The following is a 12,052-nucleotide window of genomic DNA, read 5'->3' as shown; positions in this document are numbered from 1 at the left end:
CGGGTCGAGTACTTTTTGCCATCCCTGTTGGCAGTGTGATTTCACCCATTTCTGTTATGGGAGGTGTAGTGAGGGCATGCAATAATTGGTAGTGTGATCTTCGGGGATTATTTTTATATTTAGAAGATGTGGGTTAGTGGAGGATCTTCGGGCATGGTGCCCAAGTATCGCTTTGGTCACATGATTGTAGGGTAGTAGTTCTTGATGCCTAGATGGCTGAGACATCCTTGGACAGCTTTCCTGGACAAACAGGGCCTTTCAGACAAGGTATATGCTGTAATTTATTCCCTATCATCATTAAATCTAAATCCATTTGCTTAGATTCTTCCAAATTTTGAAGGGAATAAAAATTTGAGGTTTCGATGAGGGAAAATGGAGGAATGGATGTCACCTCATTCATTTCATTTAAAGCCCCAAATAGGATCAAAACTCCTAAACAAGGGAATGAAAGGAATATTCCAAAATTATTCATTTACCTCCTCCCAAACTAAAAGGTAAGTTCTCTGTGATTAAATCTAGATTTTTGTTCCTATATGTAAGCGTTAATTACAATCATCCACTCTACACAATAGGAGTATATGCAATATGTACCAAATTCAGAATTTTGCATTCAACAACATAATTAATATTAAGTTGTAATGTCCAATCTAAGTTAACAGCTAATGGGTGTACAAATTTTCAATTTAGCGGAAAACTCTCTGCCTCAAACTATGATAGATATGGCAGACAGTTTTCATAGCACTTTCAGAAGGTGTTACCCAAACAGTCTTGTAAGGCAACACTGAAAACCAAAGAGAATTCAAGAGAAATTTGGTAGGCTATGATAGTCGGTGGTTGCCATTATTGAATGAAAGTTTTGGTTTTGAGATCTGAATGTAAGTTAATTTCTTAAAGGTTCTTTGTTTGACTAAATGACAAAATATATTCTTTGAAAATTTCGATTCTCTTTGGACGGTGGGAACATTCAAAAAGAAAAGCACGTTATCTACATTCTTTGATCAACGAGGTCACATTATTACAAACGAAACCCTTTATTCTCAGTCTATAAATACCACCCTCTCATACTCAAGCTTGCAAACTACCTAAAGTAGTTCAATAAACTCATCTACAGATCTACTCCTTTCATTCTTCATTTGATCACTTTCATACTACTCTTATCTCTAAGGTCATTATGGGTGTTTTCACTTATGAAACTGAGACCACCTCAATCATTGCACCAGCTAAACTATTCAAGGCTTTTGTCCTTGATGGTGACAACCTCATCCCAAAGGTTGCACCTCATGCCATTAAGAGTGCTGAAATCGTTGAAGGAAATGGAGGTCCGGGAACCATCAAGAAGATCACCTTTGGTGAAGGTTAGTTTCTGCTTTCTATATCCTAATCTCCAATGTATCATATATTTAGTTTTCTAATCTCCAATGTGTTAATTTCCTCCTCCTCAATTACATAATTAAGGTACTAATTATTAGTATGATCTTTGGCTCTCAAAAATAAGAACTTTACCTCCAAAGTAATAAAAGGGATCAGATACGATTGCTATTTTATCTTTTGGCTCTCATAGCAACATATGTAGATATTGCATGTACAGAAGTAACAAAATGTTCTCTAAATTTTTCAGGCAGCCAATTCAAGTATGTGAAGCACAGAATTGATGAGATTGACCGCGTAAACTTCATATACTGCTACAGCGTGATTGAGGGTGATGCTTTGAGTGAAGTACTAGAGAAAATCTCATATGAGATCAAAATTGTGGCAAGCCCTGATGGAGGATCCATCTTGAAGAGCACCAGCAAGTACCACACAAAGGGTGAGCATGAGATCAAGGAAGAGCAAGTTAAGGCTGGCAAAGAAAAGGCTGCGGGACTTTTCAAGGCTATTGAGAGCTACCTCTCAGCACATCCTGATGCCTACAACTAAACCTTGTGTTGTGTATCTGTCCCCTCAAAACATGAGGAAATCTTGTGGCTTTCATTTTTTATTTTTAGCCAATACTGCTTTTGGGCTTGCTAATAAAGGAGTTTTTTGGGTTGTGATTCTTGTGATATTCTAGTTGGAAGGGCCAGAAGTGAATGTTATATTACACTTTAAATACACAAATGTAATGAAATCATTTTTAAATTCAAGTGCCACTTGCAAATGATGTGTGCACGACTCCCCCAACCCCACCAAAAGTGTGTGAATTTGAGAGTTTAGTGGGATTTGTATTATATAATGGCTAAATTCTTGTTGGAGTGCGAAACATTACAACTTGAGAAAGGACTAAACCACATTTATGTCATACTTTATAAGGATTAGTTAATTTACGAGAATTTTACTGACAGATGACCTAAGGACATTCGTTAATGAATCATTTTAGAAATATTTTTTATGGAAATTAAAAGAAAAAAGTAATTAATTTTTTGACAGCTTTTCCAATTTTCCATAAAAGTAGTATAAAAAAAATTTCTAAAATAGTTTATTAACAAATATCTTAGGGGCATCCATTAATTGGACCCAAGTTATAATTAGGATTCTTCATAATTGTTACTATGATCAAGATTTACCTAGTAGATATTTGATGTGGGGCTTAATACACCTGTGCAACATATGCATAGTATACGCTTATTTAATCCTATCCAATATCTAATCCATTTGGGGTAGGTTAAGTCCATATTTTTATGAAAAATTTATTTTGTAAAATTCAAACAAAAAATAAAATAAAATATTTTTGAAAAATCCTTATGCTTCACTCTTGTTCAGTAGCTTTGCCTTAAAATTTTACAAAACCCGCTTTTAGATCCAAAATACAAGTGCTTCAAAATCTCACTATCTCTCTCTCTCTCTCCTTTTTTTTTTTGGCGGGGGAGGGGAGGGGGGGTAAAGGCAGGTTTTTTTTTTTTGGGGTAACTCTTTAATAATTTCTAAACTCATATAAGTGCAAATCATGCAGCTCATAAGCTTATTATTATATTACAACACTTATACATAGATCGCCATGGGTACCAAGGTGAAAGAGTGGATTTAGGTTCACCAATCATTAGTTAATGCTTAAGCATATTGTGGATTTGGGTGTGTCTAGAGTTTTTCTTGTTGTTTTGGGCTTTAGGATTGAGACTACAGCTAATGAGTATGAATGTGTGAACTAAGTCTCTCATGAAAGAAAAATAAAATTTTTTAGAAGCTAATATAACAAAATTGGCCGTAATTTTAGTCAAGCTTTTCAAAAAATTGGGTATCTTCCCAAGAGAAAAAGGTATCTAATTGTTTTAAATGACAAACGTATGCATTAGTACTTTACAGTTTACATATAATGTTTTTTAGCTAAATCATTATTAGTACTTAAGTACTTACGCATGGACTTTTTTTTGAGAAGCCAGCTCACAAGGCTTTTTTTCAAATGTTTTGTTAGTCTCAGATATTTTATTTTGGTAATATATAGTGAAATAATGTATTTTATTTAATAATCTACAACATTTTTGTATCTTTCTATCTGGTTAGTTATTACTAATAGCCTTTACTCATATTATTTTATTTTATTTTATTTTTTAAAATACTAAAATAGTGGGTATGCTAAAAGACATGAAAAATAGAGAAAGATGTGGTGTAAGTTTAGGAAATTAATGAGATAACAGTAAAATAAGTAATGTGAATTTTTGGGTAATAGTAAAAAAAAACTTAATGAAAGAGGTAAAAAAAGGTTAAATGCAAAATTAGAGCGCTACTTGGAAGGACCTTATACACTCCCGCATGAGGTCTCTGCTTTTATATATATATATATATATATATATATTGATTTTCATGGCATCATATAAAAAAAAAGTAACAAGTGCTTTTCCATGCCGGCAGCCAATTTAACTATGTGAAGCAAAATGAGATTGACAATGCAAACTTCACACATGGCTATAGTTTGATTGAAGGTTATGCTTTGACTGACACACTCAGGAAAATATTGTATGAGATCAAGCTAATGGCATTCCCTGATGGAGGATCCATCTTGAAAAGCACTCAAGGAGTCAATTTTGTATTAAAGGCGGTTTTGGTTTGGTCAAGGAAACGGAATATTTCATTACCGATTGATACTGGTGACCCCCATTTCATGATTACAACTATTTATGTATTTCTACACATATAGATGTTTGTACTTATTTACGTAATTATGAGTTTATATATATTTAACAACATAAAATTTAAAATCCACATATTTTATAACCCAAATATATGTCTAAGTACATTAAGTAATATATTAGCTTAAATAAAAATAAAAATTTAACATTTTTTTATTGTACCGTCTAAAACGTCAATACTGGCTTTTATTGTACCATTTTTTTTAAAATTTATATTAGCTTTTATTGTACTTACTAGTGCTCTTGTGGTCACATTTGAACGGAACATTTGAAATAGGCTTGATACGACTTGATATTTTTCGGTACATTTTAAAGGAGTACCGGTATCGAGTCAATGGTAAGTATGATTTATTTTCCTGGTACGGTTAGTACTGGTACAGTTTTGACTTCCTTGAGAGCACTAGTAAGTACCACACCAAAGGTGGCCATGAGATCAGGGAGGAGCATATTAAGGCCAGTAAAGAAAAGGCTACGAGACTTTTTAAGGTTGTTGAGGGCTGCCTCTTGGCAAATCCTGATGCCTATAACTAAAGCTTGTTTTTGGTTCACCTTCTTTTTTTTTTTTCCAAAGGATGATTCCTTAAGCTTAATAGCCATTACATTAACCCTTTTCATTAAAAATTGTAACTCGAGGCACCATAAAATAACTTGTATAAATAAAATTTTAAATTAATAAGTGGCACCAGTAATTTTCCATTAATGTTCATATCTAATAAATGAAAAATATATTCTTAGTTATATTTTATATTATTTTTGAGCAAAAAGTTATATTTTATATTAGAATCCCTATATATATAACACTTGTCATTGTTATCCTCACACAAATCATAACCTCCTCTTTTGTTATTACACAACATACACTTTTCGTTTTAGTCTTGTAACACAAAGAAGTCCTCCAATGGTGATGACATCTTCCAAGTGCTTCATCATAGCTTTATCCATTGCAATGTCTATCTTGAGCATTGATGTTAGCTTTACAACTTGCCATATTTTACAATCTTCTCAATCCACTACTCAAACCTTGCCAATCATACCAACGTTGTCTAAGCCAACACTGCCACCTTTGCTCTCATTGCTAACGTTGCCAAGGTTAACATTGCCACCTTTACCTTCATTGCCAACAATGCCAAAGACAACATGTCAACCTTTGCCTCAGTTGCCAAATCCAATACTACCATCTTTGTCTTCGTTGCCAAAACCCAGATTTTCTTTTATCCCTACCATTCCAACTCTGTCAAAACCAACATTGCCAACCATTCCCTCAATCACGAAACCCCAAATACAAATGCTTAGTCTAAGTTCTTTAGGTAATTTCGATGAATTACAGAGTTTCCAACTCAAAAATAAAAGAAAAAGCTATTGCATTGAGTGGAGGTAGTACAAATGCATTACGAAATTGAGGGATATCTTGTTTCTACTATATAATATATATCTCAAATGTTATGCGAAGATTTAATTTATGATTGTTTGTTATTTTTTCGTGGTTTATTATGTATCATCTTAGAGTTTGATGCGAAGATTTAATTTATGATTGTTTGTTATTTTTTCGTGGTTTATTATGTATCATCTTAGAGTTTGATTTTACGTTATCATCCTTAATAATCAATTTCTGCAATACTTTTTTAAAGCTTACGATTACCATTTCTCCTAATGATATTAAGAAATGAGAATGATGCCTATCCATTAATATTGATATTGGTTGTTCAATGTTGACTTATCTTCTATTAGGATTAAAGCTTAAAGGCTCGAATAAGATCGAGACAATTAAGAAATGTATACAAGGTTCTCAAAAAAAAAAAAAAAAATGTATACAAAGTTACAAATTTAGACAATAACATATGAAGAGCCATCATGAGAACAAAAGAAATGGGCCAAAGGATAAAATATTTATATAAATTATTAGTCTCTAACCCACATGATGTGCAGCAAAATTTACCTAAAGATGATACATATAAGCATTATAATTCATAAAACATTTTTTTTTCATGATTAATGTTAGGGTAATATTTTATTGTAATTGACTAATCTTTTAACAAAATGCGCTTACTTGTAATTGGGTAGATCTAAGATGAGATTAGTACTTCAAGAAACATGTTGTTCAAGTCAAGTATTAAAGACATAAAAATTGGTTTAAGAAACAAGTGAGGAAAAGCTATTCAATAAGTCTTAACAGATGCCTGTTATTAAGACTTAATATGAAGCTCGATAGATAGTTCGACAGAAGCTCGATCTATCGAGAATTATGATTTCAAAATTTTCAAATTTGAAATTCGGTCCAGTCTTGTATATCTATTTGAGATTTCTTGTCTCACAATCCTAGACATATATAAGTCTTATTTTTAAGAGCCGTCATACACGAATATAGAGACCAAGAGACATATGATATGTACTCAAATTCCCACTTCTAAAATAGCTAAATATTAACCTAAATTAAAATTAATCAAACCTAAGTTGAGAGAGAGATTAATGTTATTTAGCCTTAAAAACTTATATCTAGAGCAGAAAACCCTTAATGTTTATATCTTTCTTTCCTATCAAACATTTTATATATTATAATTAACCCAAATAAAGGCTAAGGGTAGTTATAGTAGGCATAAACCTAAACTCATAATAAACAAATTATGGTTACAATGCTTGAACTACAAGTAGAGGATTAGTAAGGATTAAGGAATGAATGGGAAGATATTTCTATCAAGAATTAATAGAAAGACAAACTAGACTAATAATCTCCTCTTCCGTTGCTTCTTTTTTTGCACCATGGAAGCATCTTTTTTAGGTCTGAAGCTTATATTGAAGAAAATTATACTATATAGATCTTATTGTTGAATGAATAGAAAATTTATTGGTGCCCTTTGTTGGCTTGTGGTAGTCTGCAGCGAGCGAGCCAGCCATCCTTGAATATTAAAAGTCAATTTTCAAGTCTTGGAGAATTGCAAGTTGTTGCACACCGTGAAGCTTTTTGACAAAAATGGGTATCTAATTGTTTTACAAGCCAAAAATGTGCTTTGGTTTTACATATAAACACAGTTACTTATTACGTGATCACTCACTAAGGGTGGTTTCAACTTTCAAGTTAGGCATTAAGCATAAGCTAGGGTCCAAAATAAAGGACTAATATATAAAGTTGAAATAATCCGAGTAGAAAAATTTACATCACCTTATTTTTAATTTACCATTATGCTAATTATCCCTCATGATTCCTAATTATGTTCTCTTCACATGTTTATAAGAGCTTTTTTTTGTTATAGCTAGGAAATAATTTAGGATAGTACAGCATTCAGTTGGGTTATTTTATCGAACAATTTCCAAAGGTGCTTTCTTTGACTAACCACAAATGCTTTTCTTAAAAAATTATAATCCAAGTGTTATAGTGGGGACATCTGAAAAGGAGTATTTGAAAACTCCTAAAATTCTTCGATCTAGATGGTCATATACTCCCATACATGCGAGCAAACCTTCAGTCTATAAACACCGTCCTCTAGATCCCTCATTTTATAATTTACTTGTATGGGCAACGTTAACGACTGTACATCATTTGGAATCAACTGGGTTATTTAGTTATTTTATCAAACAATTTTAAAGGGTGCTTTATTTGACTAAACTACAAGTCCTTTTCCTAGATAATTTTATCCTGTTAGTCATAGTGGGAACATCCAAAAGAGTATTTGAAAACTCAAAAAATTCTTCAATCTAGAAGGGTAGACTCCCATACATGCAAGCTAACCTTGAGCCTCAGTCTATAAATACCATCCTCCAGTTCTTAACTTCTCACAACTAACAAGCTCAAACTAGTACAACTAATCCTCATTATTCTTCCTTTGTTAACTTCCAAACTCTTTTAGGTCATCATGGGTGTTTTCACTTACGAAGCCGAGACCACCACTGTTATTTCACCAGCTAGGCTATTCAAGTCCTTTGTTCTTGATGCTGACAACCTCATCCCAAAGATTGCACCACAGGCCATTAAGAGTGCTGAAATCATTGAGGGAAATGGAGGGCCAGGAACCATCAAGAAGATTACCTTTGGCGAAGGCTAGTTCCTATAATAATCTATTAAGATAATATCAATTTGTTTAGCATCTTACTAGTCTCATTGTTGAGAAAATTTTACTATGGAGTCGCTGTATGTAATTATATACTTTTCCAACTACCAACAACATAATACTTGTATATTTTTCGCTTTGATAGCATCATATGATAGTATAAGTAACACATTTTTATATAATTTGCAGGTAGTCAATTCAACTATGTGAAGCACAGGATTGATGAGATTGATCATGTTAACTTCACATATAGCTACAGCTTGATTGAAGGTGATGCTTTGACTGACATAATTGAGAAAATCTCATATGAGATCAAACTTGTGGCGTCACCTGATGGAGGATCCATCTTGAAGAGCACCAGCAAGTACCACACCAAAGGTGACCACGAGATCAAGGAAGAGCAAATCAAAGCTGGAAAAGAGAAGGCTGCAGGACTTTTCAAGGCTGTTGAGGGCTACCTCTTGGCAAATCCTGATGCCTATAACTAAAGCTTGTTTTCATTCTTGAGTGTCCCCTCTGTCATGACTTCATGAGTTAAAGTTCTCTTTATTTTTATTTCTTTTTTCTTTTTTTAAGATGTCCAGCCAATATGGTTTTGGGGTTGCTTTAAAAATAATACTGTTTTTGGAGTTCTAATCGTGTACTTGGAAGAGTGAAATGTCGATGCTGTATCTCTTTTTTTTTTTAGCTTAAGGTGCTGTATCACTTTGAATACATATAATGGAAATCATTGGAAAATCAAAATGGTGCTTGCAAAGAATTGGTGCATTTTGTTCAGATGCTGCTTCACCTCTTAGTTAGCGACTTGGGCAAGTTGGAAATTCTGGTTAAGTAGGTTAAGGGCATCTTGGGTGATAAGAGTGAACTCATATCTCTGTAAATATAAGTTTTTGAATGATAAATCAAGTCTTAATGCTTTGTATAAATTGGCTTTTGAAAGTTCTAAATTCTCGACTTAATTATATAGCTGATTTGGCTGCAATTTTTTTTTTTTCTGGTACCAAGAGAATATACTTTATTGTGTTCTGTCACAGAGTAGAACAGGTGCCCATAATGTTAGTTGGGCTTGGATGGGCTTTCTAAAATTTGATAGGTTTATTGTAAACTCAACAAACAAAAATATATTGGAATGACATGTTACATATATACTATATATATGCTTCTACATTATACTCTTCCTAAGTTTTTGTCTCACCGCAATTTCTTTAGCAGCTACTCTAGTGATGCCAAAAGAGTTGATAGGAGGCAGTACAAAATTAAACAAGTAATTGATGTGAAACTGTAAGAGTCCCCAGTGGGACCAAAAATGTAAACAACTCATCATCATAAGTGGGTAAAAGGGGAGGACCAAAGAACCCTAGTATATACTTACTGGATCATTGTATTTTGGCAATATAAGATTTGTTTGGGATTAAGTTGGAGAAAAAATATTGATAACCTCAAATGATTCAAACTTTAATACCAAACATATTAAAGAGAGGTTAAAACCAAGTTAAGATTTTAAGCCATTTTCTTTGTAGTGACTTCCAAGGTTTAGATTTTTTCCCATTAGGTTGCTATATTTTTGTAATCTTGAGTACAATGTATTATAGGACATTTAATAAACTCTTATAGATCAGCAGGTTTTATTGTAAGTAGGTATTTTAATATAAGTAAGATTTTGTATACTTATAAACTCTATTTCTTGTTAGTAGATTTTTGGGAGTGGTGACCTAAATATCACTTAGTGAGGTTTTGCCTATGAGGGTTTTCCCCATTGTGATCATATCTCTGTATTAAACTTATCTATTAGGATATATGTGATTGGTTGTTAGAAACATATGTTAACATTTTATGTAACTGGCTGATCCTTTGACAAAACGTACTTTACTCGTAATTGGGTAAATCTAGGATGTGTTTAATACTTTAAGGAACAAAAGTTCAAGTCCAAGTATTGAAGCCATGTAAGTCTGTCCAAGATTCTGATGGAAATATACATGTACACAGTGGAAAATTAACGGATCTACTTCATTTGCAATTGATAACATATGCTATGTAAATTTCAGAATTCTAGAACAAGAGAGCATACTTTGGTGCGGTGAAATTCAAAACCAAAAATTAAAGTACTCGGGAATACTTTTAATCTTCACTTCAATTCCACTTTACGCCCAATATGTGTAGTCTCTCAATCAGTTTTTGTTCAAGGGAGAATGAGAGAGTGTCCAACACTCACATACACATCATTTCACAACAATGTCTTTTTTTTTTTTTTATCTATTAAAAATCTGTATATTTATCTCCTTATAACTGATTATCTAATTGGGCTAGCCTTTTGGGCCTTTTCAATTGGGCTTTAGTGTGTGGCTTGGAGTGGGACCAAAAGGGACCAATAAGACACTAGCTTCAATGGGTCTTGGGCTTTTCTGTCAACTCTTGACAAGTCTAAAATTACCATTAACTATATTTAATACCATTATATAAATATAGTTGCACTCTAGGCCTTATTTATAAATTATATCCCAAGACTTTATTATACATGTAACTCCTTCATAAAATATTCGTAGTAATACAAAGTCATAAATGTAGATTGCCACTTTGTAAATTACTACATCTTATCATTGAGTACCCGGTTTAATCCTTTAAAGTTATTTATTATATATTTATGAAATTCAATTTCATAAATATATAATTTAGTAACCTCTTACCAAAGTGGTTAGGTCTAACTCTCTAAATAACTGAACCCATTAAACTTATCTCAAGGAAATAGTTTATATCTCCGTTAAGAGACTATAAATTCCATCTTGAGAATATATGTTCTATCAGCACTAAATGTGGCTGCCCAACATACTGAGGTTTTGACCGTAACTTTAGCCTTTAAAATAATCCTTATATATGTTTAGGGTTGTGAGAAAAGAAGGCCCAAACCTTATGACCGTAAACATAAGGATTATTTTAAGGGTTGTATCTGGTTACACTGCTGAAAGCACAATTGCACAAGAGCATAATTCCACAAGTGTGACCGAAAACCTAGTTTTGCCCTATTTCTTAAAGAAGGTGCTGTGTTTGTACACCGAAGGGTTTTGTGACCAAGCAACTTCACGATCTTCATCTGTTGAAGAGAAGAAGAACTTTGCAGCCAACATCTTCCTTAAGTTGGTGATTGAAGTCGCGTACTAGGATCCGCGTAATTGGTTAGTCACGTACTGAGAGCCATGCATCAAAATGAGAGATTGTCACTACAAAACAAGTCCAATTGGGTATTGGGGGTAAGGGTTCAATTGTAGGTTGGTATAAGGTACTGTGATATTTTTACTTATAACCACTTGTTTTAATAATAGTAGATTCTTGGGAGTGGTGACCTTAAAATCACCCGTTGGGGTTTCTGCCTTGGAAATTTTTTCCATTCGTAAACAAATCACCATGTCAAATTCATTTTCTGTTGCATTTAGTTTATTGGTGATTTGTTTGTGCTACCACGCGTTTGCATGTTAAATTGATTAATTAATTAAATGTGGCTAATTAAGCAATTAATCAATCACAAGGGGTCAATACATTTTTGGCCTATCAAATGGTATTAGAGCGGGCATACTCTGATTAGGGTTTAATCCTTGTTGTGAGATCCATTGACCCCTGTCTGTCATGGATAGAGGACAATCTCTTATTGTACCTCTTTTATTTGATGGAACTAACTATGCATACTAGAAAGTACGCATGAGAGCTTTCTTGCAGTCCTTAGATGAAAAAGTGTGGCAAGCTGTGGAGATAAGCTGGACTAAACCAAAGGAAGCGTCGGCTGATTGGGATGACGCAAAGATCAAGGCAGCAAACTTCAACAGCAGAGCATTGAATGCTCTATTTTGTGCGGTCACAAATGAGGAATTTAATAAGATTTCCTTTACTGAAGTAGCAAAGAAGGCGTGGACCATT

The 12,052-nt window shown here is 33.3% G+C and overlaps 2 protein-coding genes across 2 annotated transcripts; both read left to right on the top strand.

The window, feature by feature from the left end:
* Nucleotides 1-1,070: 1,070 nt before the first annotated feature.
* On the top strand, nucleotides 1,071-2,129 carry LOC142624534 (major allergen Pru ar 1-like). The gene is made up of 2 exons (XM_075798129.1): nucleotides 1,071-1,355; nucleotides 1,619-2,129. The coding sequence occupies exons 1-2, from the start codon at nucleotides 1,172-1,174 to the stop codon at nucleotides 1,915-1,917; spliced, it is 483 nt and encodes a 160-aa protein (XP_075654244.1). The 5' UTR covers nucleotides 1,071-1,171; the 3' UTR covers nucleotides 1,918-2,129.
* A 5,744-nt stretch (nucleotides 2,130-7,873) lies between these two features.
* LOC142623266 (major allergen Pru ar 1-like) lies at nucleotides 7,874-8,890 on the top strand. Its single transcript, XM_075796656.1, has 2 exons — nucleotides 7,874-8,135; nucleotides 8,336-8,890. Exons 1-2 carry the CDS (start codon nucleotides 7,952-7,954, stop codon nucleotides 8,632-8,634), a joined length of 483 nt encoding a protein of 160 aa, XP_075652771.1. The 5' UTR covers nucleotides 7,874-7,951; the 3' UTR covers nucleotides 8,635-8,890.
* Nucleotides 8,891-12,052: the final 3,162 nt, after the last annotated feature.

This window comes from Castanea sativa, chromosome 2, assembly GCF_040712315.1.
Source record: "Castanea sativa cultivar Marrone di Chiusa Pesio chromosome 2, ASM4071231v1".
Classification (NCBI taxonomy): Eukaryota; Viridiplantae; Streptophyta; class Magnoliopsida; order Fagales; family Fagaceae; genus Castanea; species Castanea sativa.
Note: the sequence above shows the minus strand (reverse complement) of the source record. Positions and strands in the feature narration are given on the sequence as shown.

Bases quoted from the DNA above. Each gene is read 5' to 3' on its own strand.
- LOC142624534 (XM_075798129.1), top strand. From the start codon at position 1,172: ATGGGTGTTTTCACTTATGAAACTGAGACCACCTCAATCATTGCACCA. The intron at 1,356-1,618 runs GTTAGTTTCTGC...TAAATTTTTCAG, and splicing joins GAAGATCACCTTTGGTGAAG to GCAGCCAATTCAAGTATGTG.
- LOC142623266 (XM_075796656.1), top strand. From the start codon at position 7,952: ATGGGTGTTTTCACTTACGAAGCCGAGACCACCACTGTTATTTCACCA. The intron at 8,136-8,335 runs GCTAGTTCCTAT...TATAATTTGCAG, and splicing joins GAAGATTACCTTTGGCGAAG to GTAGTCAATTCAACTATGTG.